Below are 9,760 nucleotides of genomic sequence, written 5' to 3'. Positions count from 1 at the left end.
TGCAGACCCGACAGAACTGTTTTGCAGGGGTGTACCGGATCTCGCTGAGGCGGATGCCTTATGGAGCAAGCAGCAAAATGCCTATCATTTGGACGGCCCTACGAACTCTGTGACGTTCGAACTCTGACCCGGCGCCTTTCTCAGCGCTTCCGCGAGCAGCTTCCGCTCCCGCTCCTCCGGGAAAAGGCGGTCCCAAAGGGCGGGGCTCTAAGGCCGTCAGTTATGGGCGGTGCCTGTTTGAGGCGGGTCTCGCGAGGGCGGGATTTGAAGAGGCATTCTCGATTGGACGGCTCCGGGAAGGGGCGGGGCCTGCGGGCGGTCTGGGCTGGGCGGGGCTGGGAGTTCGTAACCGCCTCCTGGTAGCTGGACTCGGGCGAGCAAACCTCCGGAGGCCTGCGGGCTTGCAGCACATCCCGGATCTGGAGTATCTCTGGCAGGAGCGGAGTCAGAGGGGGGCCGCGGATCCTAAAGGTGGGCTGTGAAGAACTTGGCGAACTTGGAATCGGAAAATCCCGGAACCCGGCAATAAAATCGGAAAGACCCGGATCGCGGAACGTAGCTCGCGGAGCGGACTCAGCACGTAGCCGGGAGGCCCGATCGCTGCACCGCGGGACGGGACGGCGGAGTGATGTCGGGCCGTGGCGCGGGCGGGTTCCCGCTGCCCCCGCTGAGCCCCGGCGGCGGCGCCGTTGCCGCGGCTCTTGGTGCGCCGCCTCCGCCTGCGGGACCCGGAATGCTGCCCAACCCGGCGCTCAGGGGCCCGGGGCCTTCTGGAGGCATGGGGGTACCGGGAGCCGCCGCCTTTCGCCCCATGGGCCCCGCGGGCCCCGCGGCGCAGTACCAGGTGAGGAAGGCGGGCGGCGCCGCGAGGGCGCTGGGTCGGTCTCCCAGGGGCCTCAGGTGAGGGCAGGAGTCCCTGGATAGGCGGCCCAGGGGACACTGCAGGAGGAGCTGTCGGGAGCTGGTGGCGGGCCAGGCCAGAGTCCCTCGGTTAGTGGCTAGGGGTTGGAGGCAGTGGGGAAAGGGTGAGAGAGGCTCTACGGTGCAGGGTTTGAGCAGTTAGGAGAGTTCCCGGGGCTTCTTGGCACAGGGCTTCTGAGTAACTGAGACATGGAAGCTTCCTGGGATCTAGAGAATTGTGGGCAATCGGGTTGAAGAGCCTACGGCAGGGCTCGGAGTGGAGAGGTCAGGGGGTTACCCGGGATGTGGTGAGGAAATTTTGGAAGAGGGTCGTTAGTGAGAAAACAGGGTTACACTTTGATTGGCCTCCGTTCCACTGCATCTCTGCCTTGGCTGGGTTTTTTTTCCCCCCTAGCTGGGAGCTGCCAGAGCGTTAGTATGTTTGAGATGGCTCCCATCTGCTCAAGTTGAGGAGGAAGGAAGCCTGGCTTCCTATAACTGAGAGACTAAAGAGAGGGCCAGGTTAGATTAGAGACAGCAGTGGCCAGGTCTGATGAAGGCCCAGTCCCTTTAAGAGAGCGTTCTAAGATATCCTCTATCCTGGGCTTTCTTCTTGGTGTCAGTGGTCAGTAGCTTAGTTTGGAGGAGCCCGAGAGGCGTTGTGGAGTCCTGCTGGTCTGGGGTTGCAGGACACTGCAGCTGCAGAAGGCTGCCCCAGAAGGTACTGCCCTGACCCTTCTTAGCTTGGAAAAGAGCAGTTTCAGCTTGCAGCTTCGAAGGCCATGGAGAAGCAGGGACGAGATCCTGTGCTCAGTGCCTTGGAAAGTAACTCAGCTTGACTCTGTCTGTGGGGCTGCTCCTTTCCCAGTGCTCTGGTGCAAGTTGCTCTACGGTGTTTGAGAATTGTTTTGGCTTTTGCATTTGGTTGCTGAACACCGACCGAACCCTGGCAGGGCTCTGCAGACGATGGCAGACAACCGCTGTATCAGTGAGCTACATTGCCTTTCCCAGAGTACCTGGGGGTTGTGTCCATCCTTTTCCCACACCCTTGTCACTTTTTTTTTTTTTTTTGGATAGAGGGGCTCATGTAGTCCAGGCTGGCTGTGTAGCCAAAGTCAGCCTTGAACTCTTTCTGTCTTTCTGGTACTGGGAAAACAGCCACACACCCGACCTCTCTTTACTTTTTACTTAGCCTCCTGGTTCTTGACAAGGCCATATGTGTCTTAACCTGTGTGCCCCAGCCAAAGGCTAGGGCTGTTGTTCCTAGGGTCCGAATGTGTGCCCCTGTAGCGTACTCTGTGCTCTGCTGGTGTCTCCAGGCAGAGACCTCAGAACTTGATCCTCATGGGGTGTGCACGTTCTACCCAGGAATCCCATTTCTAAGGAGATAGCTACCATGTTCATTTCTCCTCCTATCTCAAAAGAAAGTGAGCAGTTTGGGTGTGAAGGCAGATAGACTTTGTCCCGAGGAGACTAGCTGGAGTTCACCTTTCCCATGCTGCTTTCGTTGGACCTAGGGTATCACGGATGAGCCCCTGGGTCGGTGACTCTAGCCCTTGGTTGTGCTTGCTTACAACTGATATGTGTGTGGGGGTCTCTATGTATCCCTGGCTGTCCTATAACGCACTCTGTAGCCCCACTTCCTTGGCATGCAGCGGACAGAGAATGTGCCCTCGGGGAAACCCCTGCAAGGATGGGACGGCGGATCCCTCCATGTTCTGTATTGAGTGGCTTTGGGCCTATGTCGAGGCCGGGCTGGCCAGCTGAGTAGCTGTGCCTACTAGGTGTGAGGAAGATGGTCTGGAGTCCGGGCATCCCCCCAGTCATTTTGACATCACCATCCCTCCTCTTCTCCTCCACCTCCTCCTTCTCTGGGAAAGGACATGGGAAAGAAGGGGGACGCTGGTTGAGGTGGAAGGAGATCCTGCCTGCTTCTTTCCATGTCCAGGTGTCCAGTTTCCAGAATGGCTTGGAGTCTGAGGACAAAGGACAGGAGCTCCTGGTTAGAGCTCTTGGGGGTGAGCAGGAAGAGCAAGGATTTGTGTGCTTAAGCTAGGCATGTTGGGGGAGCCTGTTGAAGTAAAAGTGATAGCCCCCCAAACTCTAGAGCTTTATTGTAGTTTTGGAGGACAGTCAGCTGAAGGGCTTAACATACCAGGATCAGAAACACACACGACACCTAGTGTGCATTATTGCCGGGGTCTCTCTCACCTCAGGGTTTAAAATCCCTTGTGTTCACAGGGTCAGGGTATGTTCTCCCTTTGAGGCCAATGGGTCCAGGCAGCTATCAGGAGGGTCAGGGCTACAGGCTTTGGGGCAGAGCAAAGCATGCTTACTTGAGCCCGAGATCCCTAACCCAGAGACAGCGGAATCAGGCCTAGTCTTGTCTCTTTGGTCGTCATACAATCAAGCCTAGAATGTGGGGTTGGTTCTTGGCCAAGTAGAAGTCCCCTCACTCTAGGGTCCCAGGGACTGAAGCAGGCCTACCTACCCCTGGGGTGGGGCGGGCAGGCAGGGAGCATGTGTTTCTGTGGCCATAGCTTTGTTTTGTTTTTAAGTCGGAGGAGTTACTGGCTCTTCAAAGCCCAGGTGTGGAGCAAGGGGGAACTGGGGCTTGAATTGTGAGCAGCCTTCCCCTGAGGCCCTGAGTGAGCTGGGGGCCTGGAGCCTGAGCCCCAGAAGTCTGGAGCAGATGTCTGGGTGGAGCCTATATCAGGCCTGCTTGGGCTGCCTTGTATTGGGATTTTCCAGAGGGCTCTGAAGTACTACAAGCTTTATGAATCTCAGTGGAGAGCTTTTGAGGGACTGGAACACCCCCACTTATATCTGCAATTACCGCAGAAAAACCTCAAATCTCTGAAGACGATGAGGGTCTTATAGCTGTCACCTGAGGTTTTTCCTGTGCCCCGCCCCCCTTCTATAATCGCTGGCTCTGGATCATTGGGGCAGAGAAACAGGCTGTCTTCTGCCTTTCAACAGCTTTGATGAATTTCTTCCTGATGAGGAGAGACTTGTGGCAGGATTCCCAAGGTCCCAGGGTCTCCCACTTTTAACTCCTCAATTGCCACATGCTTCCCTGTCATCCTGCTCTGCTCCTGTCCCCTTCCCCTTGTCTCTGGGTCATGTTTCTTTCCCTTCCTCTCTGCTACTGGCCATGAGTCTGACCCTCTGCTGTTGGTAATGCGAGTTTAGTAAGGGATAAAGAAATTGCAGAGACTAGCCTCCAGGATGCTTGGGGTGGGGGAGGATGGTCCTTTAACTTGGTGTGACTCTCCACCCAGGCTGGTCTGGTTGTCTGGTTGTACTGATTGATTGCATAACCTGGGCCCTGGGGCCAGCCCTGTGAAGCTGCCAGGGACAGTGTGTGCAAGGCAGAGCTGCCAAACAGGCCTTGCAGGCAGCAGCCCTGTGAATGGAGTTGGGAGGTGGAGGGCTCCCAGAAATGTTGGCTGGGAAATCAAGAAGCTCCTTTTATTGACCCTGTACTCTGTTCCTTGCATCCCAGGACAATCTTATTCTGCAGCTTGGGATGGCTAGGGTTAAGTTGAGCCATCTGCAGCCTGGTTGCCAGGTGGTGCCTAGACCATGGGCAGAGTCCAGATGTCTGCTGCTCTCACTCCCACAGCCACCCAAGAACCATAACTTCCCTTTTGGGGGCCTTTTGACATAGAGGTAGGGAAAGGGTGTGAGAGAGAAGTGGGGGAGGGAGGATATGGGTGGGGGGACTATGGGGGATGGGACAACAGGTCCAGGTTGTGGTAGGGGCCATATGGTGACCAGATGGTGTCTGTACTCTCCTGAGGCCATCCCCACAAGTTGTGACATGGCCAAGCTTTTCTATTGTACTTGCTCACCTGGGGTGCTACTGCCTAAAGGGCTTGCCGTTCCTACTGCCTTCCCCAGGCATGCCACCACCATGCTCCATCAGACTGTTATATCTGCCTGTACTCCCTGGGTTGCTCTGCATTGCTCCTGGTCTCCCAAGCACTGTTTCCATTAGGATGGGGAAAGAAAGAGGGAGTGTATAGTGTGGTATCTAAGGCTCTGTAAATACCTCAAAGCTGGCTGGTCCTAGGGTGCAGGGCATAGCATATTGAAGCTGGGAAGGTGTTGATGAGTCCTAAAAAAATTCCCCAGGCCTTTCCTTCTGCAAGTGGTACTCTCCTCCCACCCATGGGACTCTGGCAGCCTCATTTGTTGGCACGGCTGCCAGGGCGGTTGCAGGGGCGGGGCAGGTGTGGTTTACACACTGAGCACAGGCGCCTGTTCCCCTTTGTTCCTGGTCTCCAGCAGGTCTCCCCATTTGCGAAAGAGATGGAGGGCATGGGCTATGGATCTCGCAGGGCTCTGCCACTGACCTGTGCACCTCCATTGTTCCACTTTCCCCAGCGACCTGGCATGTCACCAGGAAGCAGGATGCCCATGGCTGGCCTGCAGGTGGGACCTCCAGCTGGTTCCCCATTTGGTACAGCTGCTCCCCTTCGACCTGGCATGCCACCTACCATGATGGATCCATTCCGAAAACGCCTGCTTGTGCCCCAGGCCCAGCCCCCCATGCCTGCCCAGCGCCGAGGGTAAGACTTTCTCACACCTTGCCTAGCTCATCTCTGGTGGTAGCAGTTTCCCTGTACCTTGACCCCAAGAGACTCTTGGCAGCTTGGGAGAGGGATTTGAAGATGGGGAGTTTGGCCTGTTAACCTCTTCAATGGGTTTCTGTTTTCCTGCTAGGTTAAAGAGGAGGAAGATGGCAGATAAGGTTCTACCTCAGCGAGTGAGTGTTAGGAGGCCTGCCCAGTCATGGCTGGCCATCTGGGGAAGGAAGGGAGGATGGTAAACTAGAGCTGGTGAAGCAAGCCATTGCACTTCTCAATCTGCAGATCCGTGAACTTGTCCCAGAGTCTCAGGCATACATGGATCTCTTAGCTTTTGAGAGGAAGCTGGACCAGACCATCGCTCGCAAGCGGATGGAGATCCAAGAGGCTATCAAAAAGCCTCTGACGGTATATGCTACCCTGAGTCTTCCCAAGCTGTTTTTCGTCCCTGGCCTTCCCAGGGACGAGCAGGGGTCTGCTTGGGCTCCCACAGTGCTTCTCACAGCAGTGAGCAGTCCACTAGTCGAGCACACATTCAATTGAGCATGCTTTGAAAATGTGCCTTGCTGTGTGTGGCCACTAACTCAGTCCTGCCCGTGCCTGAGATCACAAATGTTTACCATTGTGCCCTGCCTACTGTGTTTCAAATAAAGATAGGATAGTAGCAAATAGAAAAACAAGTACAAATCCAAATGTTGCTGCTTCTAAGAGGAACATGTGTAGGGTCCAGCCCTTCTGCCCACCCACCTCCAGCTTCCTGTTTTTCCTCTTCAGCAAAAGCGAAAACTTCGGATCTATATTTCCAATACATTCAGCCCCAGCAAGGCAGATGGTGATAATGCAGGAACTGCAGGGAACCCTGGCGGAACCCCAGCAGCAGACAAGGTTGCCTCCTGGGAGCTTCGAGTGGAGGGAAAACTTCTGGATGATGTGAGTTTGAAAGAAGAGGTGTGGGAGGGGAGAAGCCATGTGTGAACACTCTCTAAGAAGTCCAAGCCCAGGGAGAGGTACAGCAAATCCAGCTAGAGGTTAGAGTTGGTGGTGGGGGGTTGCTGTTTCTATGCTGGGGATCAAACCCTGGACCTTACACATACTATGCAAGTGTTCTACCAGAGCTACCTACAGTTGTGGCTTGAGATGAACATTTGTAGTTACTACACATTCCTGTAGATGGCAGACAAGTTCTTTGTGTCACTCCATTGGTTGGCAGTGGGGTTCATGGAGGGCCCTTTTCCTGCCACCTTGCCTAAACTTTGATTGCTACTTGAGGCCCCAAGACTGTATGTACCTTGAGCTCCAGAATTGACTCATTTCTTCTCTTTTGATTAATGAATTCAGCAGCACACAAACCTTACAGCTCTTTCTGTTCTCAGCCCAGCAAACAGAAGAGGAAGTTTTCATCATTCTTTAAGAGCCTTGTCATTGAGCTGGACAAGGAGCTCTATGGGCCCGACAACCATCTGGTAGAGGTAAGAATGGTCCTAGAGCCTGCGAGGGACAGGCTGCCCGGGGACACAGAGCGTAAACTCAGTGTGTTGGTAGAGTGCTGAGGCCTGTCTGTTAGTGATGAACTAACACTGCTACCTTCTTCCCTGACAGTGGCATCGGATGCCCACCACCCAGGAAACAGATGGCTTTCAGGTGAAGCGGCCAGGAGATCTCAATGTCAAGTGCACCCTTCTGCTCATGCTGGATCATCAGGTGACAGCTGCTCAGGGTCACACATGGGCAAAGAAGGGGACAGGCTCCTCTAACTCAGCAGTTGTCAACCTGTGGGTCATGACTCTTTGTGGGGTGTCAAACAACCCTTTCACAGGGGTCACCTAAGACCATCAGAAAACATATTTACTTTATGATTCATAACAGTAACAAAATTACAGTTAGGAAGTAGCAGTGAGACTAATTGTATAGCTGGGGGTGGGGGTCCAGCACCACATGAGATACTGTATCAAAGGGCCGCAGCATTAGGACGGAGAAGCTCTAACCCCTTCACAGTCTGTTTCTGCATAAGAACCTTTTTCATTCCTTCTGTCCATTCCAGCCTCCGCAGTATAAACTGGACCCCCGACTGGCGAGGCTGCTGGGGGTGCACACACAGACAAGGGCTGCCATCATGCAGGCTCTGTGGCTTTACATCAAACACAACCAGCTGCAGGATGGGCACGAGCGGGAGTACATCAACTGCAACCGTTACTTTCGCCAGGTCAGCTGGCCCTGCCTTCTCTCAGCCCCTGGCTCACGTGCTCAGGAACCCCAGGGGGCTAGTGCTTAGTCAGTCCTCGACTGATGTGTGTCTGTCTACTGGGCCTCGGGTAGTCTACTTTCCCACACCCTCAGGCATCACCATGCCTTTGATGCTCTTTCCAGATCTTCAGTTGTGGCCGACTCCGTTTCTCCGAGATTCCCATGAAGCTGGCTGGATTGCTGCAGCATCCAGACCCCATTGTTATTAATCATGTCATTAGGTAAATAGGAGAAACGGGATGGCTCTTTGAGAACAGAATCCACCCTGAAACCTTACTCATAGGATAGGCCTGCTAGTTGGGATGTACATAGCATGTTTCTCCTTCCTCTCCTGTGCTGCCTGCAGCGTGGACCCTAATGACCAGAAGAAGACAGCCTGCTATGACATCGATGTGGAGGTGGATGACCCACTGAAGGCCCAGATGAGCAACTTTCTGGCCTCTACCACCAACCAGCAGGAGATTGCCTCTCTTGATGTCAAGGTGAGTCCTTTGTCTCCACAGCCTCTGGGACCAGAGTGAGGGTGAGCTGATCTGCCATTTCACCCAGCACACTGAGGCTAGGACCTCAGGCTTAGACCTCTGGGTCTAGGTCCGGGAACACCCTAAGGCTGGAGCACATTTGACACATGCACCCCTTCTCCAGATCCACGAAACCATTGAGTCCATCAACCAGCTGAAGACGCAGAGGGATTTCATGCTCAGCTTTAGCACCGACCCCCAGGACTTCATCCAGGAATGGCTCCGTTCCCAACGGCGAGACCTCAAGGTACAGGTCTCTGTTTTGAAGGGACTCTCACATAATACACTGGTGACTTCTTTCTTTCTTCCTTTTCTTCTCTTCACCCCAAGCAATTAGTCCAGTGGCAGGGTAGACTGGCCAGGGTGGAGGTCATGCCACCCTTTACCCCTTGCTCTTTACAGATCATCACGGATGTGATTGGAAATCCCGAGGAGGAGAGACGAGCAGCTTTCTACCACCAGCCCTGGGCCCAGGAAGCAGTTGGGAGGCACATCTTTGCCAAGGTGAGGTGCTGCCGTTTTGAACTCCTTGTCAGGAGAAGCTGAAACCTGAGCCATGCTCTTCCTTCTCCAGGTGCAGCAGCGAAGGCAGGAGCTGGAACAGGTGCTGGGAATTCGCCTGACCTAACTGCTCAGGGGCTGCGTCCTTCCTTCCCTGCCCTGGAACCAGGCAGGAGGCCGGCTGTCCTCTTGGTTCTGGCTGGGGCTGCAGACATGTAGGATGGAGTGAGGTGTGTTTCTTGTCACCCTCTACTCCCCAGCTTTAGTTTTATAGATGTAGTTTTAGATTCCTCATTGCTTGGTCCCCAAAGCCTTATTACTTTTAGCGTTGGCTTTAATTGGGTTCGCAAGATGCTGCCTCAGCCCCCTGCAGGCAGGCCCAAGTAGGACTGCTGGAGGCTGTGCTTTAACAGACATTTCCGAACCAAAGGCTGCTGGGTTTGCATGTTTACAGGCTCCACCCTAGGGCCAGTGTCAAGAGCTGGCTTTGGGGAGCTGGGCAAGGAAGAGGAGGCCCAGCCCACACTCTTCCTGGCCTTTCTCAACCAAAGTTCTTTGCCATTCCTAAAAACCCAGCCTTGCTGCTGGTTTGTCCTTTTCTTTGGGTATTTGCACTATTTGGGGAGCAGGTTTTTCTATGTGGGAGCCACTTTTTTTATACAGAGGTAACTGGGGTTTTTTCAGGGAGCCCTACTTGGTGCCTCCTTTCTTATTTTCTTTCCTCAATCTATGCAAGCGGCTGCAGCCGCCATCATCTCCTGGGATGCCATGGGGTTGTCCACCCCAGCTGCCCGGGCAGGGGGAGGTGGGGGTCTCTTGGAGGGGGCAGTGTGCCAGTTCTCTAACCCAGCTCAAGTAGGGTTGTGTGCCCGCTGGAGGGGAAGGGAAAGCTGGAGGGCTCTTGTTACACTTTGCGACTGGTCTTAAAGAGAGTGGGCCTAAGGCTTGGCAAATGCCACTTCTGGCAAACTTGGAAAATTCCAAATAAATCCTTTTGTTTAT

At 54.3% G+C, this 9,760-nt stretch overlaps 1 protein-coding gene across 2 annotated transcripts; it reads left to right on the top strand.

Moving 5' to 3' along the window:
• The first annotated feature begins 381 nt into the window (after positions 1-381).
• Positions 382-9,164, top strand: Smarcd2 (SWI/SNF related, matrix associated, actin dependent regulator of chromatin, subfamily d, member 2). 2 transcript variants are annotated; one of them, XM_051158898.1, is made up of 13 exons: positions 382-844; positions 5,290-5,474; positions 5,629-5,671; positions 5,778-5,900; positions 6,267-6,422; positions 6,866-6,961; positions 7,092-7,193; positions 7,534-7,695; positions 7,860-7,957; positions 8,083-8,218; positions 8,382-8,504; positions 8,660-8,761; positions 8,832-9,164. In XM_051158898.1, the coding sequence occupies exons 1-13, from the start codon at positions 629-631 to the stop codon at positions 8,883-8,885; spliced, it is 1,596 nt and encodes a 531-aa protein (XP_051014855.1). In that variant the 5' UTR covers positions 382-628; the 3' UTR covers positions 8,886-9,164. The 2 variants fall into 2 exon arrangements, with proteins under 2 accessions (XP_051014855.1, XP_051014854.1); XM_051158897.1 differs by lacking the exon at positions 382-844 and having other exon boundaries at positions 4,997-5,474.
• The last annotated feature ends 596 nt before the right edge of the window (positions 9,165-9,760 follow it).

This window comes from Acomys russatus, chromosome 16 (genome assembly GCF_903995435.1).
Source record: "Acomys russatus chromosome 16, mAcoRus1.1, whole genome shotgun sequence".
NCBI classification, from domain to species: domain Eukaryota; kingdom Metazoa; phylum Chordata; class Mammalia; order Rodentia; family Muridae; genus Acomys; species Acomys russatus.
The sequence above is the reverse complement of the archived record's forward strand: the minus strand, read 5'-3'. Positions and strand labels throughout refer to the sequence as shown.

Coding starts and splice junctions, on each gene's coding strand:
- Smarcd2 (XM_051158897.1), top strand. CDS start 5,014: ATGAGTCCTAAAAAAATTCCCCAGGCCTTTCCTTCTGCAAGTGGTACT. Junction 7,194..7,533: donor TGCTCATGCTGGATCATCAG/GTGACAGCTGCT, acceptor TGTCCATTCCAG/CCTCCGCAGTATAAACTGGA. Junction 8,762..8,831: donor GGAGGCACATCTTTGCCAAG/GTGAGGTGCTGC, acceptor TTCCTTCTCCAG/GTGCAGCAGCGAAGGCAGGA.